This window comes from Palaemon carinicauda, chromosome 29 (genome assembly GCF_036898095.1).
Source record: "Palaemon carinicauda isolate YSFRI2023 chromosome 29, ASM3689809v2, whole genome shotgun sequence".
NCBI classification, from domain to species: Eukaryota; Metazoa; Arthropoda; class Malacostraca; order Decapoda; family Palaemonidae; genus Palaemon; species Palaemon carinicauda.
Genome location: NC_090753.1, coordinates 89,201,984 through 89,215,878, shown reverse-complemented (window position 1 = coordinate 89,215,878; position 13,895 = coordinate 89,201,984). Strand labels below are relative to the sequence as shown.

At 46.5% G+C, this 13,895-nt stretch overlaps 1 protein-coding gene across 1 annotated transcript in view; it reads right to left on the bottom strand.

The window, feature by feature from the left end:
* Positions 1-13,895, bottom strand: part of LOC137622351 (uncharacterized) — a 41,544-nt gene that overhangs the window by 23,439 nt on the left and 4,210 nt on the right. The window contains exon 2 of the mRNA XM_068352935.1: positions 1,591-1,724. Coding sequence (XP_068209036.1) covers positions 1,591-1,724 — 134 coding nt within the window. The remainder of the gene's footprint in view (positions 1-1,590; positions 1,725-13,895) is intronic.

The window sequence follows — 13,895 nt, the reverse complement described above, 5'->3', positions numbered from 1 at the left end:
ATCTAACAGTACTACTGCCTTTACATATGACCTGAGGGCTTCATAGTTCACCGCAAAGGTAGTTTTACAAGACCTCTGAGATGAACCAAAGTGTTTGGTCTAGTAAAGCAGAATAAAATCAATATTCCGACTAATATAATAAATTAAAACAAAAGTTCGTATTTTGCATATAAAAGAAAGAACTTACTCTGAAAACCAGCTTACAAATGCAATAAGCAGTCCTACAAAAATTATGCATTTGAAGGCAATGAAGAAGTTCACCCTCCTGAGGTACTGGGGCACGGAGGGTGACTAAATCTACTTTGACTATTTCTATTTCATCTACTCTCCTTCATGTATAGCCCTCAGTACATTTGGTAACACAACATGAAGGAAAATTAAGAAGCATAAAACGATCATTTAGTGAAAAGGGGGACCACATTTACTCGTGAAAATAACAAACCAAATTTCAAATATCTAACATCTGGAAATGAAGGTAGAGGACTTTTAGACTGACTTTACAATAACAGCACATTACCTAATTTATCCTAATTCCTAATAGAAACCAGTAATCTGTACACATATTCAATAACTGGAAATATGAGATTAAGGCACCTACTGAAAGAGTTCACAGCCTAAAAATATCATAAATGTTGCAATTTCATTTTAAGAATATTGAGTATGCAATGTAATTCTTTTAGGGAAATCATTAACTGACTCTCAGGAACTTTCAAAACATTGTTGATGGAATCGAACGTTAGTTCTGCTTACTGAAGAGTGGCCTACAAATACAACTTGAACAATAATTTGAAAGGCAGATCTAAACTCAATAAGCAGTCAATCAAGGTATTGTACTTAATCATGGGACTGAGATAAATGATAACAATTGAAATATTTTGCACTGTGTTCCAAACCATGATCAGTAAACACGGAGGAAATACTTGGCAAAAGAGCATCATGGTTCTCACTGTCCGTCTATATCGTAGTGAAGAGCCAGAGAGTTAAAAGCAGAAGCAAAAAACTACGCAATAAGCTATCGCACGAGAGTTCATAGGCCTTATCATAAAAGTTTGTCAATTAATTGTGAGGAAACTTCAGTTAATAAGCAGTGCAATCTTCCACTACTTCTCCTGCATATAAATTCTTTTAATTCCAGTACACTAACCTTTCAGGATACAAACAGCAAGTCCTCGCTAAAGTACCTGCCATCCATGGTCTATCAATGCAAAATACAGTTTCCATCATAAGGTGAGATTAATTTCCATGGAGATGTTCAATTTTACCTCTAGACTATGAAAGCTAACTGCTAACAATAAAAGAAAAATATCACAGAAAAATGAAAGTCCCTTAACACTTCTGAGCTAGAAAATAAAATGTAATAATTTGCCTAAACATATCTATGAAATTTTCCACCTTCTAGACAAATTTCCTTATAAAAAAATTACTCCAAAAATCAACTTATTTTCTTGACAAGAAGCTGAAACACTGAAAACCAAAACATTGAAAAAGCTTTCCTGTTTCGTAGATACAAACTTCATACGGTACAATATTCTACTGGTAATTTTAATGCTGATCCAGCCTAATTTTTGAACTAAAGCAGATTATACTTACCTTTTCCTGGAGACTCTGGACCAAGGCCGTCGACTAGATTCGGGAACCGGCGCAGAGACAAAGGAGATGATTGAAAGGCCACTTAAAACAGAGAAGCGATGAGTTAGGTTTGTGGCTACATCCACCAAGCTGAACTGTTGGAATACAGAAATAAAATGTACATGAGGTTAGGAACTTTGTGAGGGGTTGGAATCCAATGATTCCTGATTCCAAAGAGGATATTCGGAAACACAGCCAAGTGGATATTAACAGAATTTTAATATTTATTATTTCTACACTCGCCTGATGATCATAATGCTTTTTCTCTGGAGGTCCAATTTAATCAACACCTATCAGTAATTTTCACATATTCCCATTTTCTTTCACTACAATAAATAGGTCCCCTTACCAAAGGAATGGATCCTTTTAGAAAGAGGTCATAATAAGAAATTGAAATAATTTTAGACTAAGAGACTGAGGGGTAACTTGCTAATTTAGCTCGATCACCTATCTCACCCAATTTAAAAAACCCTTTCTAGTGAGCTTCACCCTCAAATTTATTTTACATTACGTATTATACAAACAAGTAATGTAAAAGAACATTTGGGATTCCACTACATTCACAGCGGCCTAAGAATATCTTACAAATTATCTACGTACAAACCTTAGCTATTTAATAGGGGTTATTACTTTCGGCGTAGCTGAAATGACGAGCCATTAGAATTTTAACGAGGGTTTACTACCCCACCGCTAAATAGCGGGGGGTAGGGAGGGTAACCTGCTACCCCCCCTCACACACCCCTGTGCTTGAGCTCACTTTGCTTGGAGGTAGGACTTCAAGGGGGATAGGGCTGGCGGGCAAGTTTGATTAAATAGCTAAGGTTTGTATAGTTAGGAAAAATACAAATTATCTATGAATTTGTCATTTGTTCCGTAACTGACATAAAAACCACGCTATTTAATAGGGGTGACTCACCCATTAGGAAGGGTGGAAAGTCCCTGCCAGTACTGGCTTTTGGCTTTGCCAGGGGTCTCAATATTTGAGTGTGTTTGCACTCAGCAATAAGGAGTCCCTGCACCTCGCTAGAACCATGCTACGCAAGGACTGCAGCCTACGCAAGCTGTGTGTGAAGGTATAATAAAGTGTGACTCGTCCTAGGAAGTTGACCTGTAGTCCCTTAGAAGGAAACTTTAGGCTAGGACTCTCCCAATACCACCTCGTCAGGGTACAGGGACGTGACAGTATTATCTTAATACTCGGAACACAAGGAAATATGATTTACCTGCAGTGGTTTGAGGTTAGCTGTGCAGAGAACCCAGGATGCTGCTTTCCCCTAGAGAGGGGAAGATGAAGAAAAGAGTAAGGGCCAGACAAATCTTTTCATTCATGCAGACTAAGACCGGGTAACAATGCCCTCAACCTTCGGCTACTTGTCCACTAAGGAGCCTGAGGTTTTAAACCAGCTGTTGTGCACTCACCACGGGGCCGATAGAAAACGTATCGAGCCTCCTGTGGGTCACGTCGTGCAGGTAGTGGGCTGTGAAGGTCGTCTGACGTTTCCACACCCCAGCTTGAAGGACCTGCGTCACTGAGAAATTTCTCTTGAAGGCCAGGGACGTAGCTACGCCCCTGACATCATGTGCTCTAGGGCGACGTGACGGAGGAGGGTCTGGATTCAGGGACAGATGGAACACCCTACGAATCCATGCCGAGATGGTGTTCTTGGTGACCCTCCTCTTAATCCTCCCAGTGCTAACAATGCTTGCACCTGCGGACGGACAGCAGCCGTTCTTTTGAGATATAGCCTCAGACTCCTTACTGGGCACAGTAGGAGAAGGCCTGGGACATCTGTTACACAACGAAGACTCGAAATCCGGGAGAAGTCGAACCGAGCGTCTGGCACCCCTGGATTTTGAGTCAGCACCAAACTCAGGGACGAATTTGAACGTTACCCCTCTCCATCCTCTTGCATAGGCGATGTCATATGAGAGACCATGAAGTTCACCGACTCACTTGGCCGAAGCCAAAGCTAGTAGGAACACCGTTTTCCAAGTTAGGTGGCGATTTGAAGCCTGGCGTAATGGTTCACAGTGAGGTCTCTTAAGAGACCTGAGAACTCGAACCACGTTCCATGGAGGAGGTCTCACATCCGACTGAGGGCAGGTAAGTTCATAATTTCGTATGAGTAGGGAAAGTTCCAGCGAGGAAGAAAAGATCATTCCTTTGAGCCTGAAGGCTAGACTTAAGGCTGAGCGATAGCCTTTCACCGCCGAGACTGAAAGGCGCATTTTCTTCCCGCAAATACACGAGGAACTCCGCTATTGCTGGAATAGTGGGATCGAGTGGAGAGATACCCCTTCCACGACACCAACCACAAAAGACTTTCCACTTTGCCTGGTAGACAGATGCGGATGATTTTCGCAGATGTCCAGACATCCTAATCGCAACTAGTTGCGAAAAATCCTCTCTCAGCGAGGAGATGCTGGATGGTCACCAGGCGTAAATTCGTAGCGAAGCTAGGCTTTGTGGAAGATGTTGGCATGTGGTTGTCTGAGCAGATCGTGTTGTGGAGGGAATTCTCTCGGAAGTTCCGTTAGGAGTGGCAGAAGGTCCAGAATCCATTCCGCGTGATGCCATAGCGGAGCTATGAGGGTCATTGAAAGATTGACCAAAATTCTGGTCTTGATGAGCACCCTCCTCCTCAGACAGAACGGGGGAAAGGCGTACACGTCAATGTTGTCCCACCGTTGTTGAAAGGCATCTTGCCAGAGTGCCTTGGGATCCGGGACTGGGGAGCAGTATAGCGGGAGCTTGAAGTTCAACGCTGTAGCGAACAGATCCACAGTCGGGGAACCCCACAAAGTCAGGACTGTTGGCTACTATACAATCCAAAGACCACTTGGTACTCACTATCTGAGATGCTCTGCTCAGACTGTCGGCGAGCACATTCCTCTTGCCTGGAATGAAGCGAGCCGATAGTGGAATCGAGTGGACTTCTGTCCATCTCAGTATCTCTACTGCAAAATGGGATAGCTGCTCCGAAAAGGTGCCTTCCTGCTTGTTAATGTAAGCCACTACTGTGGTGTTGTCGCTCATCACCACCACAGAGTGACCCGCCAGGTATTGTTGGAACTGTTGAAGGGCCAGGAATACGGCCTTCATTTCTAGCAGGTTTATATGGAGGTACTTTTCTGATTCTGACCACAGGCCTGAGGTCCTGTGGTTCAGAACGTGGGCCCCCCACCCTTTCTTTGAGGCGTCTGAGAACAGCATCAAATCCAGGAGGAGGACGAGAAGATCCACTCCCTTTTGTAGGTTCTCGTCTGTCACCCACCACTGAAGGTCCGTCCGTTCCGCGGGGCACATAGGGACCATGACGTCCGGGGAATCGTGTCCTTGATTCCATCGAGACTTGAGTCACCATTACAGAGATCTCATTCTGAGGCGACCATTGGGAACTAGACGGGCCAAGGATAAGAGGTGACCGAGAAGACGTAACCACGATTGGGCTGGGAGTTCGTCTCGTCTGAGGAAAGGACTTGCAACCCTCCTCAGCCTTGCTATCCTGTCGTCTGATGGGAAGGCTTTGTGGAGATTGGTGTCTAAGATCATGCCTAGATATACCAGTCTTTGAGTAGGAAGCAGAGAGGACTTCTTGAGATTTACCATGATCCCCAGATCTTGGCAAAGTCCGAGAAGTTTGTCTCGGTGTCGAAGAAGGGTCGACTCCGAGTCTGCTAGGATCAGCCAGTCGTCCAGATAACGGAGGAGACGGATGCCGATCCTGTGTGGCCTCGATGATATCAGGGTGAACACTTTGGTGAAAACCTGGGATGCTGTGGAGAGACCGAAACACAGCACTTTGAACTGGTAGATCTTGTTGTCTAGGCTGAATCCTAAGTACTTCATTAAAGACGGATGGACTGGGATCTGAAAGTATGCGTCCTTCAGATCCAGTGTACACATGAAGTCTTGGGGTCTCACTGCAAGTCTGACCGTGTCTGCTTGACAAACCTGTTCAGGGCTGAGAGGTCGATGACTGGTCTCCAGCCTCCAGACGCCTTCCTTACAAGAAAGAGTCGACTGAAGAAGCCGGGGGACCCGTCGACGACCTCCTGGAGAACGCCCTCCTTCAACATGGTCTCGACTTCTGCCCGAAGGGCTTGCCCCCCTTGCCGATTCCATGGCAAGGAAGCTCAACGACACTGGATCCGCTGTCAGGGGAGGTAGAGATGTTGTGAATGGGACGCGATATCCTTGACTGATTACAGAAATCGTCCAGGCATCGGCCCCGAGTTGCTGCCACCTGATTGTGCAACTTTGTAGGCATCCCCCCACTGGTGGACATGCGGGGGGACTGCCAATCCTAGCGTTTGTGGCCTCGGCCACTCCCTCTAGGATTTTTCCCTCCCCTGGAGGACTTCTTGTCTTTCCTGTCTTTGACAGGAAAGAGCTTCGACACCGTTTTCTTTGCTGCCACTGCCGGTTTCGTTGTCTTGGACGGGCAAGGTTGTTGGGGTGCTGGAGGTGGTTTATAGGGCTTTGATGTAAGAGCCCTATGTAGGAGAGAGTCCTGGTTAGACTTCCTCCACCTCTCAGCTGCCTGTTCCACATCTTTTGGCTCAAACAAGTTCCTCCCCAAGATGGAGGAATGTCTGAGTCTGCTGACCTCGGTGCTGGGGACCTTCGCGTGAAATCTCTCAGACACCGCATCAAGACGCTTCAAGATGGAATTAGCCCACAAGTTCGATACTTGGTGGCCTAGAAACTCAATGGTACGCGTGCCTGACAGAAGGAAGGTCTCCAAGGACTTCCTGGTACTCTCCTTGGACAGGTCCTCGGATCGTAAAAGGATTCCGAGAGACCCTAGCCAGATATCCAGCTACGAAGTTGCCTGCATGGCATACTTCGCTACCTTCTCCTGATTGAGGATCTCTGAGGCCGAGAAAGACACTTGCCGGCTGGTGAGTCTCTCTAGAGGGACTCCCCTGGTAAGCTCTTCCACAGAGTGGTGTAATGGAAGAGCTAAACAAGACTCCTCCATGATCTCAAAGTACCTCCTCTGATGGACACGAGGAGGCGGGAGGAGTTTGTTGCCGGCGCTGGAACGGCTGGAGGAGGCAAGCTCGGAGAGCTGGCCCTCACCCTTATCTCTGGCACTCTTGACCCCTTGGGACCAAGGCAAAGCCGCACTGGCCTTAGGGTGTGGCGGGATGTAAACAATAACAAACCCCCACACCTTTGATCACTCTAACTTCCAAAATATCCCGCAACACAAACTTTCCCCTTACTTTACTTCAAACTGGACTATTGCACGAAGGGAAAAACAAACAACACATAACCTTAAAACTATATTCACCGTAACCAAAAAAAATCACATTAAATTCAACAGACAAAAATAACAATACACAAAATTTGCTGTATATATATATTGGTGTGTGAGGGTACAGTACCGAGAATTCGCCAACAATCGAAAAAAAATAATATCCTTTACATATACCCAACACCGTCAGTCCACACACAGTACCGAAAAACACTTACCCACTAAAACACCAATCACATTCTTCAACCCAGCAAAATAATCAACACTTAATACTAAAACATACGAGAAACCTCTTAAATATTTAATATACGCGTGTGGCCACCGTCGTCCATAGACTCTACAACACTGGCAACAGTCCTTATAGCCAATTGTCACAACTTCCTGGCAAACAATAACTGCAATCAATTCGACTGTCCAATCACATTATCGGTGGTCATCATCATCATCATCATGTCATCATCATCAACAAGAACAAATCTATTTTCAGCCGGGTTGTCAACGATCAAAATTCTTTCTATATTTCAGCAGTCTAAATATAAATATCCGCAGTCTACTCCTAAGTTCATAGTACGGTCCAGGTCGTCATCATCAAGTTATTCATACATACAAAAGCAAGGCAGGCAAGCAACACCTTCAAGGCCTAAATTTAACTCCAAAGAATGTAAAGGAATCCAAAGGAGGAATTACGGCCTGCAATAAAAAAGAAAAAACACTTACGAAAACTCCTAACTAACTAAACTATCGCACTATAATCAAAGATAAATAACAAACTTTCTATCATTCATGATCGCGCCTAACAAAAATAAATAAAAACAGTACTTACTCCGATACAAGAAAAATCACTTTAAAGCCGGCTGTCAATGAACAAAAAAAACACAACCGACTCCTGCTACAGTCAAATAGAAAACGCTTTTGCCCAAGACATTCATTACCGCCCTAACCTAGCTAAAAATGTAAACAAACAACCTCAATTATACCGACAGTCTTTCCCACTACAAACAATCATTCCGCTAATTACAACTCGTTCGGCGGCGCGCACCGCGGACACACAAACACACATACATACTCTCTCTCTCGCACGCGCGATTTAGCAAAACTAAAGCAAATGAAATTCTCTGTCTCTCTCTCTCTCTCTCTCTCTCTCTCTCTCTGTTAAAACTAAAGCAAATAAAATTCATTCTCTCTCTCTCTGTTAAAACTAAAGCAAATAAAATTCATTCTCTCTCTCTCTCTGTTAAAACTAAAGCAAATAAAATTCATTCTCTCTCTCTCTCTCAATTTGACAAAACTAAAGCAAATAAACACTCTCTCTCTCTCTCTCTCTCTCGATTTGGCAAACAAAAAAATTAATTAAAATAAAATTAATCCTCCACAAGGGGGTTTCTGAGTGCCGAAGACTCGGTCCAGGACCGTGTCCTTGCCCTCTCGAGGGGGAATCTCAGGATCCGAAAACCCGTTGAGATTCCTCATCAGAGTCAGAACTTGCCAGAACACATGTTCTGACTCTTGTAGCTCTCCTCCTGTAGGGCTGGCAGCAAAGTCTCCAGTCCCAAAAGGCTCTTCTTGGGGGGACTCGTGGACGTTCTCCGCGGGTTTGGCTGGCTCTGGTCTCATCCTCGAGGATGACTTAGGAACAGTCTTAGATTCCTTCGACTCCCTCCTGGGAGGGATACAAGACTCCAACAGCGATGGCGGGAGGCTCTTCTCCACCCCTACCCGAGAAGACTTCTCTACGCGAGGTGGGGTTTCTCCCATTGGTGCGATGGGAGAACGCCACACCTCACGAGAATCCCCTGAGGACGGGAAATCTTCGTCCGAAGGGGAAGCAGAGAAAGTCTGGGGGGAAGGGATCCTTCCTCAAAGACTTCCGAGGAGCCAGCTTAACTCTTGGGGAAGTCACCACGTCGTCTATTCCTCTCTTCCTATTCAGGGGGGTCAGTACTGCCGCTGATTTGAGGCCCAACTCAGAGAAGGCAGGCTTAAAGGACGGAACGACAGCTCTGACAAGGGACCCAAACCATGGCTGCTTACTGACAGCGCCCTCCGGAGGGAAGGGAATCGTTCGATCCCTAGGAGTAGAAACCAAAACAGGGTCTTCCTGAAAAGAAGAAAGGGAAAAATGCAAGTTCCTGGACCTATCCTATCCAGTGTTCTCCCGCCCTCTGGTGAGCGCGCTGGTATGCGCTTGTGGGGGGGGGACGTGAAGACAACGACCGGGTTGCCCGCGGTCCTGCAGCCTTGCGCGTGGGATCGCGCTGGCGCTCGCGCGATAGGTTCTTATCCGGTTCACGCGGGCGCGTAGGCGAGCGATGACGGGTGGGTGAGCGATGGCGCGCAGGCGAGGAAGCGCACTATCGCGCGGGCGAGCGATGGCGCACAGGAGATGGAGTGCGCAGGGGCGATAGAGGGCGTGGGCGCGTAGGCGATCGATGGCGCGTTCTGGAGAATGCCGAGGGTGCCCAGCAGGTTGAACAAGCGTTCGTGCGCGTGGAGGCGATTGCACGCGAGCACGTGGACGTGCAGGATCCTTAAAAGCCTGTGAGGGTGAAAGTGTTGGGCGTGCGTGTGCAGGGGAAATCAACCTTGCACGAGGGCGCACATCTACAATGAGCGAACGGGCAGTGCTCGCGAGGGTACGCGTTGGCGCATAGGAGAATGCTGGCGAGCCGGAGGGGTCTGATGGCGCTTCGGTGTCTGCTGGCGCGTAGGAGATCACTGGCGAGCAGGGGAAGAAGTTATCTTCCCTCCTGCGCCCAGATCTGAAGATCGTGGGCGCACGGGCGAACGTTGGCGCGCAGGCGAGCGCTGACGTGTAGGAGATCTAGGGCGCGCATCAGCTGGCGAGCAGGAAAGCGCTGGCGCACAGGGGATCGACGGCGTGCAGGTGAGCGCTGGCGCGGTCTCAGGAACAGGTGCTCGCTGGTGTGTTGTCTCCGGGTCAGCAACTGTAGAGCGCTTGCGCAAAATAGCGTGCAGGAGAACGTTGGAGCGCAGGTGATACCTGGCGCTTAAGGGACTTTGCCACAATGTGAGCAAGTCCCTTTTGCCCCGAAGGAACCGTGGCCTGCTTGATCACAGGATGCGTGGGCGCCCACAGTGCGTCGGCAAGTCAGCAGGTCTGGCAGGAGTAGGAGATCGCGAACGATCAGCAGACAGGTCCAGGGATGTAGCTGGAAGGGCAGGTAAACGGAGACGAGGTTCCTCTGCGGCGAAGAAGAGCCTCCTAACACCCTTGTGAGGTGAAGGAAGGCCTCTACGGCAGAGGGGAAGCCGGGCCTTACGCCTTATACGCCCTCTGGGGCAGCAGGTAGACCGTCGGCAGTCCTTCGAAGAGTAGTCTCTGTCAGTGAACTCCCCCGAGGGGGAGAATCACCTGCAGGAGAGACCGTTGGACTTAGTTCCTCCCTCGAAGGATGTTCGGAGGGGGGAGCTAAGCCTTCAGCTACATCAGCAACAGGAGCAGAGGTTTGAGATAACTCGTCAGAAGACTCTGCCACAACAACATCGACGATAGGCAGAGGATCAACCTCTACTAACGTCGGCGACTGTTTGACAGCTGCCCCTAACCTGATTATGTCAAACAGGGCTTCCTTGGAGGGCGAGCCCTGAAGCCCCAAGGAAGCCCAAAGCTGTAACAAATCATCATTAGCAACATTAGAAACAATTAAATCCTCCCCCGGGGGGGGAGGAGGAGCTGCCTCACTATGGGAGGCAACTCCCTCCCTTTCCCAAACCCCGAGATCGGTCAACAGAAATGCGGCCTACGCTACCACTCGCCGGCCTCTCGGAAGAAGCCGATCGAGTGGGAGCTTTGGAGGAGGTTTGGGCTACGGAAGAAGAGTCCTTGTGGTTTTCTCTCTTCAAGGAAGCCCTTGAAGGAGAAATATCCTGTTTCGACTTCTTCCGGCGCCGGGAAAACCTCTCCCTGCACTCACCACATACTTTATCTCTGTCACACCATTGGCCCCTACAAAAAGAACATACAGTAAGGTGTGTGGATCGGTTTATACCGCCGACATATAAGTCCCACAAGGGCGGTCACGTAAGCCGGGACACTTCCGCATCTCAGAGGCCAACTTCCAAACACTCTGTCAAAAAGAAAAAACAAACAAAGATTAACGGCTGTCAGTGTAGGCGAGGGTGATAGGGGACACGACCGTCTAGCACCCGAGCCGATAGCAAAGTGAGTTCAGCACAGGTGTGTGTGTGTGTGTGAGGGGGGGGGGGGGGTTTAGTATACTACCCCTCCCTAACCCCCGCTAACTAGCAGTGGGGTAGTAAACCCTCGTTAAAATTCTAATGGCTCGTCGTTTCAGCTACGCCGAAAGTAATTACCCAAATTAAATAGCGTGGTTTGTATTTCAGTTACGGAACAGACAGAACTCTTGCGATATATTAGGAATCTCTATTTCAAATTGATTGTGATCTTCCCTTGACAAAAAGCTCACATATAATTCCTTTGCAAGTACAAATGAAAGTTATCAGGACTAAACATCGCAAACTTTAAGATTAATTTGCCTTTTGTATCGATTACAAGGCACTCTTATGGCTATTTTATTGGTGACGCTGATTACTGTATTCCACAGTAGCTTGTTCACAAAAAAATTCACTAATGAAAGCTGATGATGTCACGATGGGACAGTTTGTATATGTGTAATTCATTTACATTCTTTTCAGTATCTTACCTGCTTCGGGTTGTCTTCTGGTAGGAACAAAATAGAGGGTTAGAACAGGTACTCCCATGGAAGAGCAGAGAGGTGAGAGGGAGTACAACAAATAGCGAGTACAGTACTTGAGAAGGTATGCAACTGATCACGAACTGTTGAGAGGGTGCGCGATCAGTTACAACCACCACTTGACCAGTGGAGTTGTGACTTGCGATCGCGCACTTATGCCATGTCACTCGATTAATGTATAATGTATACAACCCTAGTTGTGTACTATATGTAGTGCTGTACAGCATACTTCTAATAGGAGAGCAAACTAGAGACTTGAAACTACCGTGAGGATGAGCAATCGCCAAATAGGTTAACGAAAACAAGCAAAAGAGGCAACGATCCAAAGATACTCACATCGCAAGCATGTACAATAACATTCCAAAGCTGCTCGCATCAGGGTGTTATTTCAATGTTTGCTCCCTATAGCAAGCAAGAGCTGAATTGTATCAATCTGATAAGAAAATACAATTAGTTCAAAACCTTGCTGTTTTCTCCATCATCAGTGGAGGACAGACTAACCCTATTTCTTTCACTGGAAGATAAAAACAGTAAGAGGAGACTTTAAAAGAGTACTTGTTCAAAACGAAAACCGAAGGCTAGTGGTGACTGGTCCCGTTTTCTTTTGTTTGTATGCAGTCAGCTAACTGACAAAATTCCTGATGGGGAGAAAATCTAATGTACAAGTGCTTTTACAAAAGTTTGCGTCTATGCATAAAGCTCCCAATAAAACTGAATCCGAGTGAAGAATAAAACAGTTTAAACTCATTTTCCCGGGCTAGGGTCGATCTGCTGGTATGTAAATGCTAGTCAAAATCGATACCACTATACTAGACAGGAGTTGAGTCACGAGTGTTTATTCAAGGAAGGCATGTGCTTCAAACAAGCACACCTGATATTCTTGATAGTCGTTTTCTTCATTGTTGAAATCAAATGCACGATCCTAATATTTCAACCACATTAGGGCGTACATAATTTTATAAATCTGAAAATAATTTGTATTTTCCCAAATAAACTAGCCGAATCTAGTTGTAAATCTTCTGAGGGTGAGAGAGAAGGATCAGACAACGTCCTATCTTGCATTAATCATATTTCTTGCAATTTATAAAAATGGGATCTGGACGGAATTTGTTCATTCCTATGATTTAATTAGGAGGCTCCCTGCAGGAAGTGCTTCGATTTGAAGTGAGAGAGGGAGTGTGATGTCGACCCAAATTCTATCCGCGAAAGGAAACTACTTTGGGTGACCTTGATCCATAATGGGATCGAATGTGAGGATCACCTCTGTGAGTAACTAAGTTGACAGTTACAATTCCTGAGGTCTACTGGTTAGACCCACCATTTATAATTGTGTGTGAGCACCAGGGAGCGCATGCATTTATTTTCGCATGAGCTACAGTTTCTCGCACTTACACTTCAGAGTGACGCATATAACGTTGAGGTGAAATAAAACACCTATTCTAAACTGCTAATGGGCTGAGCACAAACCAGGAATTTATTTAATTACTGTAAGTCCTTATATGCACTCGTTCAAAACCACGGTGTTCATGTGTGCGAGTGCTCAGTTGAAAGCAGATGAAAGTCCTGCGCTCACCTTGAGCGCAAGCCTTTAGGCGATTACATCCAGCAAGGATTCTGGGAGATGGGCATCTTGGAGAGGTGTCTGGGTAAAAAAGCATCTGGATGATGTACGTCCGAGTTGAGGAATTTCTGTGGTTGAGGTGCACTTGGATTGTTACAGCATTTCCGTGGTGGTGTCCGGCAAAGGTTAACTTGCAACCTTGTTGAGGGTTGAGAGTGTTCGTTTGTCAAGCACTAAGTCGTTTTAAAGTCTGGCAATAGGCAAGCAAAGCAATTGGCTTCCATTATGTGAGGTTGAGAACGTTGAATCATTAACAGACTTTGCCTAGTCTAATGTCTAGGCCTGTCTGACCGTGTCTGCTGTCTCCATCCTAAACGAAGTTTGTTGAATAATATCATTCAGGGAGGAGAGGTCAATGACTGGTCTACAACTTCCAGGAGTCTTCTCTAAATGAGAGTCAAATGTAGAGGCCTGGAGACCCCTAATGTCAAGCGTGCTATCCCTCCCTGGTGAACAGGTGATCGCAAGGTGGCACTACTTCGCTCGTGATCATGTGACATAAATCCCCCCCACCCCCGCGCGTTGTTGACGTAAGGACTAAGTTTGGATGTTTATGCAACCGCTCTGCACCGTAACAGTGTGTACTGTATAGCTTTCTCGCCAAACTTCAATTTACTCCGCTACGAGGATCACAAGCTGGCGTTG